This window comes from Lactuca serriola, chromosome 9, assembly GCF_051521515.1.
Source record: "Lactuca serriola cultivar US96UC23 chromosome 9, Lser_US96UC23_V15, whole genome shotgun sequence".
NCBI classification, from domain to species: domain Eukaryota; kingdom Viridiplantae; phylum Streptophyta; class Magnoliopsida; order Asterales; family Asteraceae; genus Lactuca; species Lactuca serriola.
Genome location: NC_136416.1, coordinates 182,206,807 through 182,221,062, shown reverse-complemented (window position 1 = coordinate 182,221,062; position 14,256 = coordinate 182,206,807). Strand labels below are relative to the sequence as shown.

The window sequence follows — 14,256 nt, the reverse complement described above, 5'->3', positions numbered from 1 at the left end:
TTTATATCATTTATGTTATTGATTTTATTTGTTTTATGCTTATGTGTTTGTGTTGGATTAGTGTCTAAGTCCATAACTATTTTGGTATGTACTTGACCCGATGGTGCATGGTCCTTTTGGGTTGCCTTCACCAAAGCAACTTGATAGGATGAATTATGGAGAGAAAGGATTAAATATGATTTATTAATATATTATGAGAATAATATATTAAAGGAGAAATCATATTGTTTAATTAATATTAGTCAAGAATTAATAAGAATTAAGTTTGTGACTAAAAGAGATTAATTAAACTTAAGGGACTGGAATTGTAATTATAAGATAATTACAATTGGGCCATGGATTGCCTTATGTTATAAGGTTGGACTAATTCTATGGGGAAACCCATTAGAAATCGTCCAAGGCCTTTAAGGAAAGGAGTCCATGGGTTGCTTAGGGCTTAAGCATCCAAATTAGGGTTTCCTTGTTAGATAACCCTAATAGCCTCACTATATATAGAGCCCTTATGCCCCAAAAACGTGGACAAGCTTCCTTCTAGGGTTTCCACACGTTTTGGGCAACCTCCTTCTCTTCTCTTCTTCATCCTCTTGCTATTGGTGTTTGTGAACCATTAGAGGAGTGACATTTGTGACTCTAAGCTTTCTAAAGTCATTACAAGGAGAAATTTGAGATTGTTATTGCTACATAACACTTAAGGTAATATCTTAAACCCTATTTTATGTTAATATGATTAATTGCATGCTAGATCTAGGGTTTATAGCTTTGGATATTCAATTGCATGTTCATTAGGTAAACTAGATCCAAAAGCTATTAGGGTTTGCATGTACACCATAGGAATGATGTATAGTCTAAAACCCATCAGTGGTATCAGAGCCATGATTGGTTTCTATTGTATTGATGCCTTGTATGTTTGTTCAAGTTGAAAAATTCGATTTTTGTGAAACTGCCTGATGAGCTCGGCGAGTCCCATAGTGGACTCGGCGAGTGGGCTCGACTCGGCGAGTCCATTGGGGTACTCGGCGAGTCCAAGCGTCAAAAAGAGCAAATATCGGGATTTCTTGCTGTTTATCTTTGAGATACTTGCCTTTATCATATTAGATCAATATAAATCCGATTTTATGATATATATGAGTATATTCTTGATCTAATTGAAGATATTTATCAATTAATAAAAAATTTATTTCCTTATGTGATAATTGATTAATTATTTTGATTAAATTGGTAAATTGTTTTGCAAGAAATTATTAAATAAATCAAATATGGATAATTATGTGATTAAATGTTAATTTAGATTATTTGTTATTTTATCCCTAATGTTTTGAAAAGGTTTCAAAACTTGCCCTCAAGTTTTGGAATTTAAATTTTGATTAAAAGTTTAATTTTGATGTATATTTAAATTCTAAACCTAAATGTTTTGAAATGTTTCAAATTGCCCTCAAGTTTTGGAATTTAAAAGTTGATTAAAAGTTTAATTTAGGAATGTTAAATTCTAAAACCCTAGTGATGTTTGGAAAAGTTCATATCACACCCTTATGGTTTTATTACTTAATTAAGGTGTATAATTTAAAGAGGTTTAATAAATCAATAAAAGTTTAGGTTTACAATTTAATTGAATTAAAAGTATAATTGTTAAATTTGACCTCCTAGTATTTTAAAAGTGTAAAATACACCCTATACTATATATATAACATTAAAAGTCTAACATTATATATATATATATATATATATATATATATATATATATATATATAGATATATTTATGAGTAAAAGTCAGTCATACCGTTAGTAGGCCTCATTCTCGAAGCTGGTCTATAAGGGGTGTTTAAGGAAATTGCCTATAAAATGGCGATTGAATGGGTATCCACTCTTACCCACCGCACTCTAGACTAGTGGAGGGTCGTTAGCCGAACGGGTAGGATAGGACACAAACCTTCCATTATAAGTATAATGAAGTACAAAAGTAACTAAATGTTTTACAAATTCCCAATCTTAGTTACTTAGGAAAAAGTGAATTGATGCAATTCCATGAAATTACACTTTTTGCCCTTGCGAAGACGTTAGTGGAGCGTGTGTGGTTAACCGGCACACTAAATGGTTCTAAGCAAAGGTAGCAATGGGTGACTCAATGTTTGTCATAGTTCGGTGGAGCGTGTGTGGTTTACCGGCACATCGAATAGGTGACTGTAACATGTGAGGGCACCATATAAGTTTGCATGGTTATTCACACCCGCTTTGTGATCCTCGGCATCCCAGTCACAAACCAGAGGGGCATATCGAGATTTAAACATGCCATTGAAAAGTTCAATGAATCTCAAAGGATCTAGCAGTTTTCATAGATTTAAAACTTAAATTTCTTTTTCGTTTTTCATGGTGGAAATTAGTGAATCATCATTCACTTACCTTCAAATATTCTGCAACTAGCTTACGACATCCCTTTACTAGGTTGTAGCATATTGTGTTGGGTCCTAGCCTTAGTATCTCATTTGGGTGATTTACTAAGGACTCAATCAATCAACTAACTTGAATTCGTTTTCTCCCATTTTGTAGATGTCAAAGTTTGACAACTATGGTCTTCCCAAATACCGTGGAACAAGCTTTCCGCATGAAGATGATATTCCACGATTCGATCGAGGAACAAGAGGTCATGCTTCGATTCCTCCACCTCCTCCAATTATTCTCCCTAACCCACAAGTTTGAAGGCTTGAGAAGTTCAAGCTCACTCAATCCCTTTTGGCAAGTAAACATAAAGAAGGAAAGTCGGTGTGTGCACACGTCCTAGGGATGAAGTCACACATTGATAGGTTAAGAATGTTGGGATCTGTTGTCTGTGAGGAGATGGCTGTTGATTGGGTTCTTCACTCACTTCCTAACTCATATAGTGAGTTCATAAGAGAGTACTATATGATGAACTGCGACTTGACCCTTATAGATCTCACCTATATGCTTATTGCTGCTGAATCAACAATGGTTTGGCGCAATAGAAAAGCAAAGTTGATTGGTGAATCTGCCTTCAAGACCTCTGTGGATATAGACAATGGCAACAAAAGACATGCTATGATCCAAAAGTTTGATCATAAGAGAAAGGCAATGTCTAAAGTAGTTCCATGTCCTGTTCCAAAAGAGTCAATTTGCTTTTATTGCCAAGAGAAGGGGCATTGGAGACGAAGCTGCCCTATTTACCTAAGAGATCTAAGAGATGGGAGAGTCAAAACGTATGGCTCTGCTTTAGGTAAAATCCATTGACTAACTCTTTTAAGCTTCTATTCTAGATTCTTAATACGTAATGTGATAAGATTACAATTGATGTTTTGTAGGATCGAAGAAAAGAAAGTAAGCTTAAGGGAAGAAGTGAGCAAAATCTAACCGTGAAGAAATGGATTTAGATCGCATTACTTGAAGTTTAGATTCTTGAGCTACTACTTAGAGTTAGAATTAGATTGCTAAGAAATATGCATTAGCATAGTTTTTCAATGAATTGCATTGTAAGGACAAATTTTTTTCCGCAATAAAATAAATTTTGATTTTATATTATTTATTTATCCTTGCAATGACGTGTATAAAAATTGATGTTTGAATGCTTCTATTATTACCAATAATAGATTTGATTCTTAATTATGGAAATGTTGAAAATTTACCAAATATGGAGAGTTTCTCTTCGCCGAAGTTTCAATTGGACAGAAACTTGGAATCATGCAACTTGATTGCACGATGAATGAGAAATTTCATATTTAGAAATTAGACTAATTCATTGACAAAGTGTCAAGTGAAGGACTAGGAGATCGAGTACACAAAGTTGTGTGTTGATCAAGTCCACCATAAGAGTAACAAAGATATTCGTCATGATTTACTAAAGGTTTAGTAAATATGATTATACTTATAAGATTAAGTGTAATTCTGAATTGATTGAAAAAAGTTTAAATCAATAGCAGAACGAATAAGAAGAATCAAGTTGGCAGAAAGATAAGAGTTTCTCCATTCTAAGAAGAAGGGAGAGTACCTTTTATGCTTTATGATAGGTCTTAATGATTAAGAACCATATCTCAATTGATCCTCTAAGTGAGTCTTAGTACAATTGTATGTCTAAGAAGAGGAATCGAAAATTGAAGAAATGGTTAAATCAAGAAGTCAATCATACTTTGTTCCAAAACAAGTCTTAGAGTTAAGATTGTGACATTGAGTGATAAGTATTAAGAAGGTTATAACATTCATCAAATGTGGAAAGTTGTGATGTCTTGGATAAGACAAAGACCAACTAGGACCAATTTATGAAGTGTTTTGATAAAAGCTGCACTAACTCTTGAATATTTGTCAAGGAATGTTTATTGAAAAGAGAATCTTATATGTCAAGGAGTTAGTGGGAGTCTTAATGTTATTAGTGGGAGTCTTAATGTTATTGAAAGGTTTCAAGAAAAAATCGAAATAAACCTTATCGATCATCACTAGCACACGAGTTGAGGTTTACAACCTATCGTGTTGACACTATTTTGTTTCTGTGCCATTCCAATTGAGTTAATTATGCATGTGAGTTCTATGAGTTCTCATTTGAACGCATAAAAGGCATGCACCTTGATCAATGAAAAGTACATTGATAGGAAAAGGTGAGCTGCTTAACTACTTGGAAGACATGGTGGGCAGCTGTGCTACCATAAGGCAAGAAATCAAGATTAAAGAAAGTTCGGTCCATATAAGTTTGAATTTGTCGTAAACTTTGATTTTGACAAATTCACATGGATAGGAACAAATACACCATTAAAATCTAAGTGTCATAAGATTCCCTCCTTCATGAAAATTACTGTGAGGAAATGCTTTCACTAAGAAAGATTTTAAGAAGATAGTGATTGTGAAATTGAATTCTCGAATTTGATTATGGTTACGGTATCCCTTTCCATGATTCGAATTGTGAGATTTGGCAATTAGTCTGAATTGTTTAGACACACATATGAGCTATCTAAGGGAAAGGTGTATAAGCTTAGATAAAGGATTATCAAAGCATTAAATATTAGAAACATGAACTTAATAAATTCAATAAGTATTGTTTTTCTGGAAGTTTAGCTGGTTTCTGAATACATGTCAAAGCTAATAGGAGCATAAGTGTTATGTTTATAATAATCATCATGATAGTGGGAGCATAAATGTTATGATTGTATGATTATTAAGGAACTTATTGCAAGTTAGCAATATTAATTATAGAAAACAAGAGTTATACTTTGCAGAGTCGCAATAGTTGAAAAGTTGTTTTGCTATAATTAAGGGAGAGAATATTATGCTTCATTTCAAATCTAAAGGCTTAGGTTGTGGAATGTTAATAATTTAGTCAAGGAAACATAGTGTGCTCACAAATTTCGATTATGATTACGGCATTCCTCTTCATAGTTCGAATTTTGAGAGCATAGCACATAAAATATTATGGCAGAAGATTGATAAAGTATCAAATCTTTATGTAAGACGTTATGCATCGTGTGCCATACGCTTCGGGTATAGGATCGATTGCAAATGCTATAATATTTGACCATTCTAAAATTTTCCAAATGTCTAGCGCATTTAGAGGGAAAAGGACAAGAATCGGCTTTGAGTAAGATAATTAAACAACTATCAAAGGACAATCCAAAGTTCGCCTAGGATTGGTCGCTTGTGAGTAGTTGGAAGTATAGTATTGGATGGACCATATCGAAATTATTATGAATAGATAAGATTCTATTGAGAATGAGTTGTCATATGGTAAGTATGGAAAGTTTTCCATATTGGGAATTGAATATTGAAAATCTATGTCTAGATTAGAAACTTTTATGCAAAAGGATGTTCAAAGGAATGTACTTTGAGTGAGAGACATCATATCTAAGGAATTGTATTGTAACAATCTCCGATAGAGGACCTTGTACTATCGTTGGCAATAGTCTTTGTGACTTTTGTGCTATGACATTACGAAAGGATCATTGCATAAAATGTTAGAATCTAACATATTCTATAAGTGGCAAGAATTTGATATTCTTTCACTTATGAAAAAGGATTTGGAGTTGTGAAATGAGTATGATTGGAAATGTGTTCATTTGATCTATTTCACAAAGTAAGAACCATAGGTAAACATTGTGTGCATGATAAGAGCATGGGACAAGTGTAATAATTCAAGTAAGAAGTTGATTACCTGAAACAACAAATAATGAGTAATCGATATGGTGATAAATAAAAGGTGTTTTATTTATGCTCAAAGGGTTGAGGCCATATGGGATTAGTATTATTCTTGTGTTTCACTTTACATGTTTTGACTTCCTGAATAATTTAATTGGTTTAGAACAGTCAAATTATTCGAACAGGCGACAGTCGTTCATATGTTGGAAGTAGGTATGAATAAAGACTGTCGTGAATTGGTGTGTGGATTGTCTAAAGAGCATTAGACATAAGCAAATGTTTGCTGCAACGTTCATGAGTGCTTATGAATATGATTTGAGCATTGGATTAAACTCACGCTCACTTGGATCACTCCATGAATTGTATCACGAGTGATTGCTGAGACGATAACATCTTATATTCTTGAAATCGAGATGTGTGAGTTGTATCTTGCAAATCGGTTGCACATTGATAATATGTAAACGCACCAGTAACTTGGTGTTATAAAACATATTGTTGTGTGTGATTCGGTGAGTAAGTGCAAGCGAGCATTGAATCAAAGTTTATCCGTTCCTTTTATTCAAAATAGGATAAAAGCGATATCTTTGGGCCCCTCGATGATTTAGTGATGACAAACGTAAATGCTCGGCCGGGCTAGGGCTAATTTGATTTGTTCAATTAGTCAGTCGTCATAAATCGGAAGTCGAGAAATAGTACAGAGAGAATGATTAGAAATCATGTCTTACGATATCTAGAATGGAGGAATATATGATCCCTTATCTAAAGGACACGCGTATCTGATAGGATCAGAGTTGACAGCGGCTTTGGAAAGCTATGATTGCAGATCAGGATCTGAAGTCATACGCAGAATAGTTATTAGACTTATCCAAGTGGGAGACTGTTGGATTAGTGTCTAAGTCCATAACTATTTTGGTATGTACTTGACCCGATGGTGCATGGTCCTTTTGGGTTGCCTTCACCAAAGCAACTTGATAGGATGAATTATGGAGAGAAAGGATTAAATATGATTTATTAATATATTATGAGAATAATATATTAAAGGAGAAATCATATTGTTTAATTAATATTAGTCAAGAATTAATAAGAATTAAGTTTGTGACTAAAAGAGATTAATTAAACTTAAGGGACTGGAATTGTAATTATAAGATAATTACAATTGGGCCATGGATTGCCTTATATTATAAGGTTGGACTAATTCTATGGGGAAACCCATTAGAAATCGTCCAAGGCCTTTAAGGAAAGGAGTCCATGGGTTGCTTAGGGCTTAAGCATCCAAATTAGGGTTTCCTTCTAGGGTTTCCACACGTTTTGGGCAACCTCCTTCTCTTCTCTTCTTCATCCTCTTGCTCTTGGTGTTTGTGAACCATTAGAGGAGTGACATTTGTGACTCTAAGCTTTCTAAATTCATTACAAGGAGAAATTTGAGATTGTTATTTCTACATAACAATTAAGGTAATATCTTAAACCCTATTTTATGTTAATATGATTAATGGCATGCTAGATCTAGGGTTTATAGCTTTGGATATTCAATTGCATGTTCATTAGATAAACTAGATCCAAAAGCTATTAGGGTTTGCATGTACACCATAGGAATGATGTATAGTCTAAAACCCATCAGTTTGTACCTATGTTACGTGCATTTTTAGTGAACTCCTTACTAGCTCTGGTATTATTCGACTCTGGGGAAAGTCAGCCATTTATCTCTCCATCGTTCAGTAGGGAGTTAAGCTTGCTTGTTGGAGAGCTAGGCTGTCCGTTATGAGTCTCTATCTCCAACGAACACAGGATTTCTGCTTCTTTAGTCTATTGCGGTTGCGTTCAGGAGATCTTGGGGGTATCCTTCTCGATAGACTTGATTTTGATTCCAATGGGAGAAGTATGTGTTATTGTGGGTATGGACTAACTTAGTCATCTCGGTGCCATGATCGACAGCGAGGATCAGCGGGCGGTAGTTTGAACCCTAAGTGAAGGAGAACTGGTTATCTACAGTGAGGGCATCAGATTGGGTTCAGGGTTTTGCTTAGATGCCAAGGCTCAACAATATATTCAACACAGGTGTGTGATTTATTTGGCGTTTGTGGTGGATACGCAAGTTTGGGATCAGGTATCGGTTTCAGATGTTCCGGTTGTCAGAGAGTTCGTTGATGTGTGTCCGGAGGAGTTTTCCGGAGTGCATTCGGAGAGGCAGGTAGAGATCAAGATCAACCTAGGGCCAGGTGCGGCCCCTATCGCCAAGGCGCCATACATATTGGCACCACCCGAGATGTAGGAGCTATCATCTCAGTTACAGGAACTGTTGGGCAAGCAGTTCATCCTTCCGAGCAGTTCTCTGTGGGGAGCATCAATTCTCTTCATCAGGAAGAAGGACGGTTCACATCAGATGTGGATTGATTACCTGGAGTTGAACAAGTTAACGGTGAAGAACCGTTATCCACTCCCGAGGATAGATGATCTTTTCGATTAGTTGCAGGGAGCATCTTAGTTCTTCAAGATAGACCTGAGATCCAGATACCATCAGGTCAGGGCTAGGGAGGAGGACGTGGAGAAGACCATGTCCCGGAATCGTTATGGACATTACGATTTCTCGGTGATGCCATTTGGGATCACTAATGCACCAGCAGTGCTTATGGACCTGAAGAATCGGTTATGTAGACCGATGCTCGATCGCTCGGTCATTGTATTTATAGATGACATCTTGGTATACTCTAGGACCAGAGAGTCGCATGAGGAGCATCTATGTGAGCTATTAGGAGTTTTGAGGTGGGAACGGCTATATGCCAAGTTCTCGAAGTGCGAATTTTGGTTACGAGAGGTTTACTTCCTTTGACACCGCGTTAACCAGAAGGAGATTTTGGTCGATCCAGCAAAGATCGAGGCGGTTATGTAGTGGGATGTTCCAAAATCTCCCTCGGATATCCGGAGCTTCTTGGGATTGGTAGGTTACTACTGTAGATTCATACAGGATTTCTCCAAGAGTGTGGTACCCCTCACTCATCTGACGAGGAAGGGGGTGGATTTCCGGTGGGGCCCGGAGCACCAGACTACTTTTGAGACTCTGCGACAGTGACTCTGCAAGGTGCCAGTTTTGACCCTACCTGAGGGAGTGGAGGATTTCGTGGTGTTCAGTAATGCATCAATCACCAGATTGGGAGCAGTACTTATGCAGAGAGGACGAGTGATAGCCTACGCATCGCGGCAGTTGAAGCCGCATGCAATGAGATATCCCAGACAAGATCTGGAGTTGGGAGCGGTGGTATTCTCTCTCAAGATTTGGGGACATTATCTCTATGGGGTCCATTGTACCATATACACGGACCACAAGAGTCTAAGACATATCATGGATCAGCCGAACCTGAACATGAGGCAGCGCAAGTGGCTAGACGTAGTCAAGGATTATGTCTACGAGATCCTTTACCATCCGAGTAAAGCGAATGTGGATGCGGACGCCCTGAACCAGAAGTCGGATGGACCTTCTGTTCCAACTGCATGTATGAGGATATCAATGGATTCTCTACCTGTGAGCTTGATTAAGGAAGCTCAGGCTGAGGGTGTACGACAGGAGAACTGTAATCTTGAGAGGATCAGGGGCGAGATCACCCGATTTTGCAGGATAGTCGGGGATTGTTTACTCGTTTTGGTTGGGTATGGGTTACTATGTCTGGTGGGGTCAGAAAAATTGTTCTGAAGGAGGCTCATAAGTCTCACTTCTGTATTCACCAAAGGGCCACCAAGATGTATCGGGATATGTGCCTGAGTTAATGGTCGTCAAGCATGAAGATGGAGATCGCATGATATGTTGAGAGGTGCTTGACCTGCCAAATAATCAAGGCGGAGCATTAGAGGTCAAATGGCTAGCCGCAGCCTCTAGAGATTCCCATGTGGAAATAGGAGCAGATCACAATGGATTTTATCACCAAGCTACCAAGGAAGGCAAGGGGCTTCGATGCTATTTGGGTCATCGTGGATCGATTAACCAAGAGCGCCCATTTTCTAGCGATACAGGAGAGTTCCTCGGCTGAGAAGTTGGCCGATATATATATATATATATATATATATATATATATATATATATATATATATATATATATATATATATATATATATATATATATATATATATATATATATATATATCGGCGATATCGTTTCTTGCCACGGGGTACCGGTCTCTATTGTCTCATATCGTGATGTTCGATTCACATATCGTTTCTGGGAGAAGTTCAATTAGGAAGTGGGCGCGCAAATACATTTCAGTACAGCTTATCAACCGCAGACTGATGGCCAGAGTGAACGGACCATACAAACTGTCGTTGATATGCTGAGAGCCCGCGTTATGAATTTGGTGGGAGTTAGGACTCCTACCTACACCTTGTAGGGTTCTCATACATCAACAACTTTCATTCCAGCATTGGCGCTCCACCATTTGAGCTGTTGTATCGATGGAGATGTCGTACCCCAGACTATTGGGGTGAGGTCGGTCACATGGTGATGGGCCGGACCATGGTAGCTCTACAGAGTACCGAGAAGATTCAGCAGATCAGACAGCGGTTGCAGACCGCTCAGATTCGGCAGAACAGTTACGCCGATCTACGCCGATCTGAGTTGGATTTCCAGGTTGGTGACATAGTACTACTAAAGGCCTCACCCTGGAAGGGTGTGATACGTTTCAGAAAGCAGGAGAAGTTGGGTCCCCGATATATTGTACCTTTTCGGGTTATTGCTAGGATTGGCAAGGTGGCATATAAATTGGATCTTCTGGAGGAGCTTAGTCAGATTCACAACACTTTTCACGTCTCGGAATTGCGGAAGAGCATACTAGATGAGAAGGCAGTCATGTCATTACATGATATTCAGGTTGATGAGCGCCTAAATTACGTAGAGAGGCCAGCGGTCATGCTGGAGAGGAAAGTGAAGGTTCTATGGAACAAGTATGTAGCTTTGGTAAAGTTACAATGGGAGCACTGGAGGTGATCTGAGTGAATTTGGGAGCCAGAGGCTGAGATGTGGGAGCATTACCTGGAGCTATTTGCTGCAGTGTACTTTGAGGACGAAGTCTAGTTCAAGTGGGGGAGAATTGTACCATCCCGACTCCCAGGTATAAAATTTAAAGCTTTATATCATATTTGTAGACCTACTTGACGAGTTGGCTGCCCCAACTCACCGTGTAGAAAATGATCAGGTTGCATGAAATTCAGGACCTACTCGACGAGTTGGAGGACCCAACTCAACGAGTTGAGGCTGTGTATGAAATCCTTAATTTTTAGGGTTGTTACCCTATTTAAAGGACCTTAAGTCCTCCCTCCAGCCTCGCTTACCACCTTCACGTCCATAAACACACCCTAATCAAGCTAACCTCCTATTTTGAGTGTGTGTGAGGCTAAAGAGTGTGTGTTTGGTGCATTTCTTGAAGAGGCTTGAAGATTGAGAAGCTTGGAACGAGAAGTAACTTGTAGATCCAACATCTACTTTGTTTTGGAATTCATTTGAAGGTAAAAAGTCATTACCTTGATCATTATCTTGTTAGATCTCTTCATTCAAGAGTAAAGGGTCATTTCTAGCTTGTTCTTAAGGCATTTCAGATATTGACCACGTTTTGAAGTGAGGAGTTCAGATTTGGACTCCTCTATGCCCTCATGGACATAAAGTTCTTGACTTTAGCAAACTTTAGCCTTTCTTCATGCCCTAAACATCTTCCTAAGATTAGTTTTTGGTGTTTTAGCCTCTTGAGGCCTTGCATGCACGTAAAGTTAGCAACTTTATGTGGTAACTACACCCTAGGAGGATAGATCTATAGTTTGGAGCCTCGGTTTCTCTTAAAAGCGTTTGAATGAGAATAAGGTTGAAGGAACTCGACGAGTTGAATAGCGTTTACCCGCCTTCTGCATTCTGAGTGAACTCAGTGAGTGGGTGAGGTGACTCGGCGAGTTGATTAAGGTTTTCCCGGTCTTCTGGACACTGCATGGACTCGACGAGTTGTTTGGTAACTAGGCGAGTTGACTTAGATTTTCGCGGTTTTCTGAGTTCTGAAGGAACTCAACGAGCCTGTAAGCTGCACTCGACAAGATGGGTCAACATGGACTATTGACCTTGACTGATTTTGACTTTGACCAAGGATTAACCAAGTATGACTTCTGAGGGTATTTTGGTAATTTGGGGAATTTTATGGAATGGGATCAATGGTGGTTGTAGGTGTTTGTGCTGGGATACGTGTTTCGGGAGTTTGATATTTTCAGTTCAGTTCGACATTATGAGGTGAGTTTTCCTCGCTATACTAATAGGACCGAAGGCCCCAATGTCGGCCCTTTTGGATTGTTATCCTAGTTATCGCATGATGATATACTTAAGGATCTGCTAGATATGTATCCTGGTATATAGGATGATGCTATGTTTAGTGACCTGTTAGGTCGGTATCCTGGTATATAGGATGATGCTATGTTTAGTGACCTGTTAGGTCGGTATCCTTGTATATAGGATGATGCTATGCTTAGTGATCTGTTAGGTCGGTATCTTTATATATAGGATGATTCTATGTACATGCTAGCATTTGTTATCTATGTGTTGATTGTACGCTTGGGGGTGGGTTGAGGCGGTCCTGCTTTGTATTGTAGGCCAACATACCCAGGGAGGTCCGGATAGACTGAAGGCCTAATAAGGCATACCAGTCAGGAATAAGGCCCAGAGAACGGTCCATACAGGATGAAGTCCCGGAAGGGCGGACCAAACATGCTGAAGGATCTGAGAGTGGGCTAGACAAACTGAAGGCCCGGTGAGGTCGGTCCAGTCATACTGCAGACTCCGTATGCATGTTGTTTATTATGATATGGTTATGGTTTGTATGGCGTTGGTAATTTTGGAGGAACTTACTAAGCTTCGGGCATATAGTTTTGGATTATGTTTCTAGTACTTTGGATGATCCAAGGAAGGCGAAGGCTTGATCGTGCACCTCCTTGTATTTTATGATTTTGATATCTGGGATACTCTGATAGAAAATAATTTTGAAAACATTTTGTAATAAATAATGATTTTTTTGAAAAAGTTTTAAATTTTCATTAATTTTATGGATGTTACACACACATAAACAGTAAATACATAATACATTTGGATACATGCCCATAAAAACTAACAATTCCTCATATCTTTCCCAAATCCCTCAATCTTATGTTTTATGTTAGGCCCACAATTACCCCTCCATGCACGTTACCTCTTGACCTTGACTATATAACCGTTTCGTAAGGACAATCCTTATTTCCTCAAGCATTGTAAGTAGAGGATTCTTCCTTATTTCTTTGATCATGCCATTGAAACATTCTGAGACCTCATTCTGTACTGCTTTATAAGCATACCCATGAGGAAATAAGGCTCTTCATTAGGTTTCATGTTTCCTTAGCATAAGATAGTTATATCATGTTTCTGTTATCTTATTTATCTTCTCCATTACAGCAAGAAAGTCCCCTTCCACAATACTCATAAAAGCTTTCCATAACAACTTCTTCAACTCCAATACTGTGTATTTCTTCCTAAAGTTTGCAAAGATGTGTCTAGCATATTGTCTGTGCTCAACATGGGGGAGTAGGCCTGCCACTGATAGTTTCATTTTATTCACTTCTTTTTATAGTTTGTTTTAGCATATTTCATTCATAATTTAGTTAATTTCCATGCATATCTTCCTTTCTGTTATTTTATGACTATTTCGGGTACTTTCTAGTTTTGTGAGCTTTATTGTAGATTTTATGGAGACTGGCGAAGTGGGAATATTCGAGACATATGGAAAGTGAATGGGATTGGTAAAAAATAAAGATTGTTAGGCTTAATATCGATTGGCCTCTTAATTAAACGAAGATTAAAGAATTTTCTAGCTTTGTGGGAATTAATAATCAGGCGATTTCGAGAGCTTTGGAGCACTTGGAAAATGTAAATTGGGCTCAAATAGAATAAAACTTGAAGAAAAACAGGCTAGAAGTTGATCAGACTCAAACTGGGCTAGTGGACTAAGCAGTGCAGGCCCAACAAATGAAAAAGGCCCATTCTCCATCAGTTTAGGTGGCATTTAAGCGGCCATTGTGTGGCCCGCGTGAGTTCCTACAGGGGAAAATTCGTAATTTTACTTTTGGCTTCTATTTGAGGCAGTTCGG

The 14,256-nt window shown here is 38.1% G+C and overlaps 1 protein-coding gene across 1 annotated transcript; it reads left to right on the top strand.

Moving 5' to 3' along the window:
- The first annotated feature begins 10,624 nt into the window (after positions 1-10,624).
- Positions 10,625-11,095, top strand: LOC145076354 (uncharacterized). The gene has a single exon (XM_079022259.1). It carries the CDS (start codon positions 10,625-10,627, stop codon positions 11,093-11,095), a length of 471 nt encoding a protein of 156 aa, XP_078878385.1.
- Positions 11,096-14,256: the final 3,161 nt, after the last annotated feature.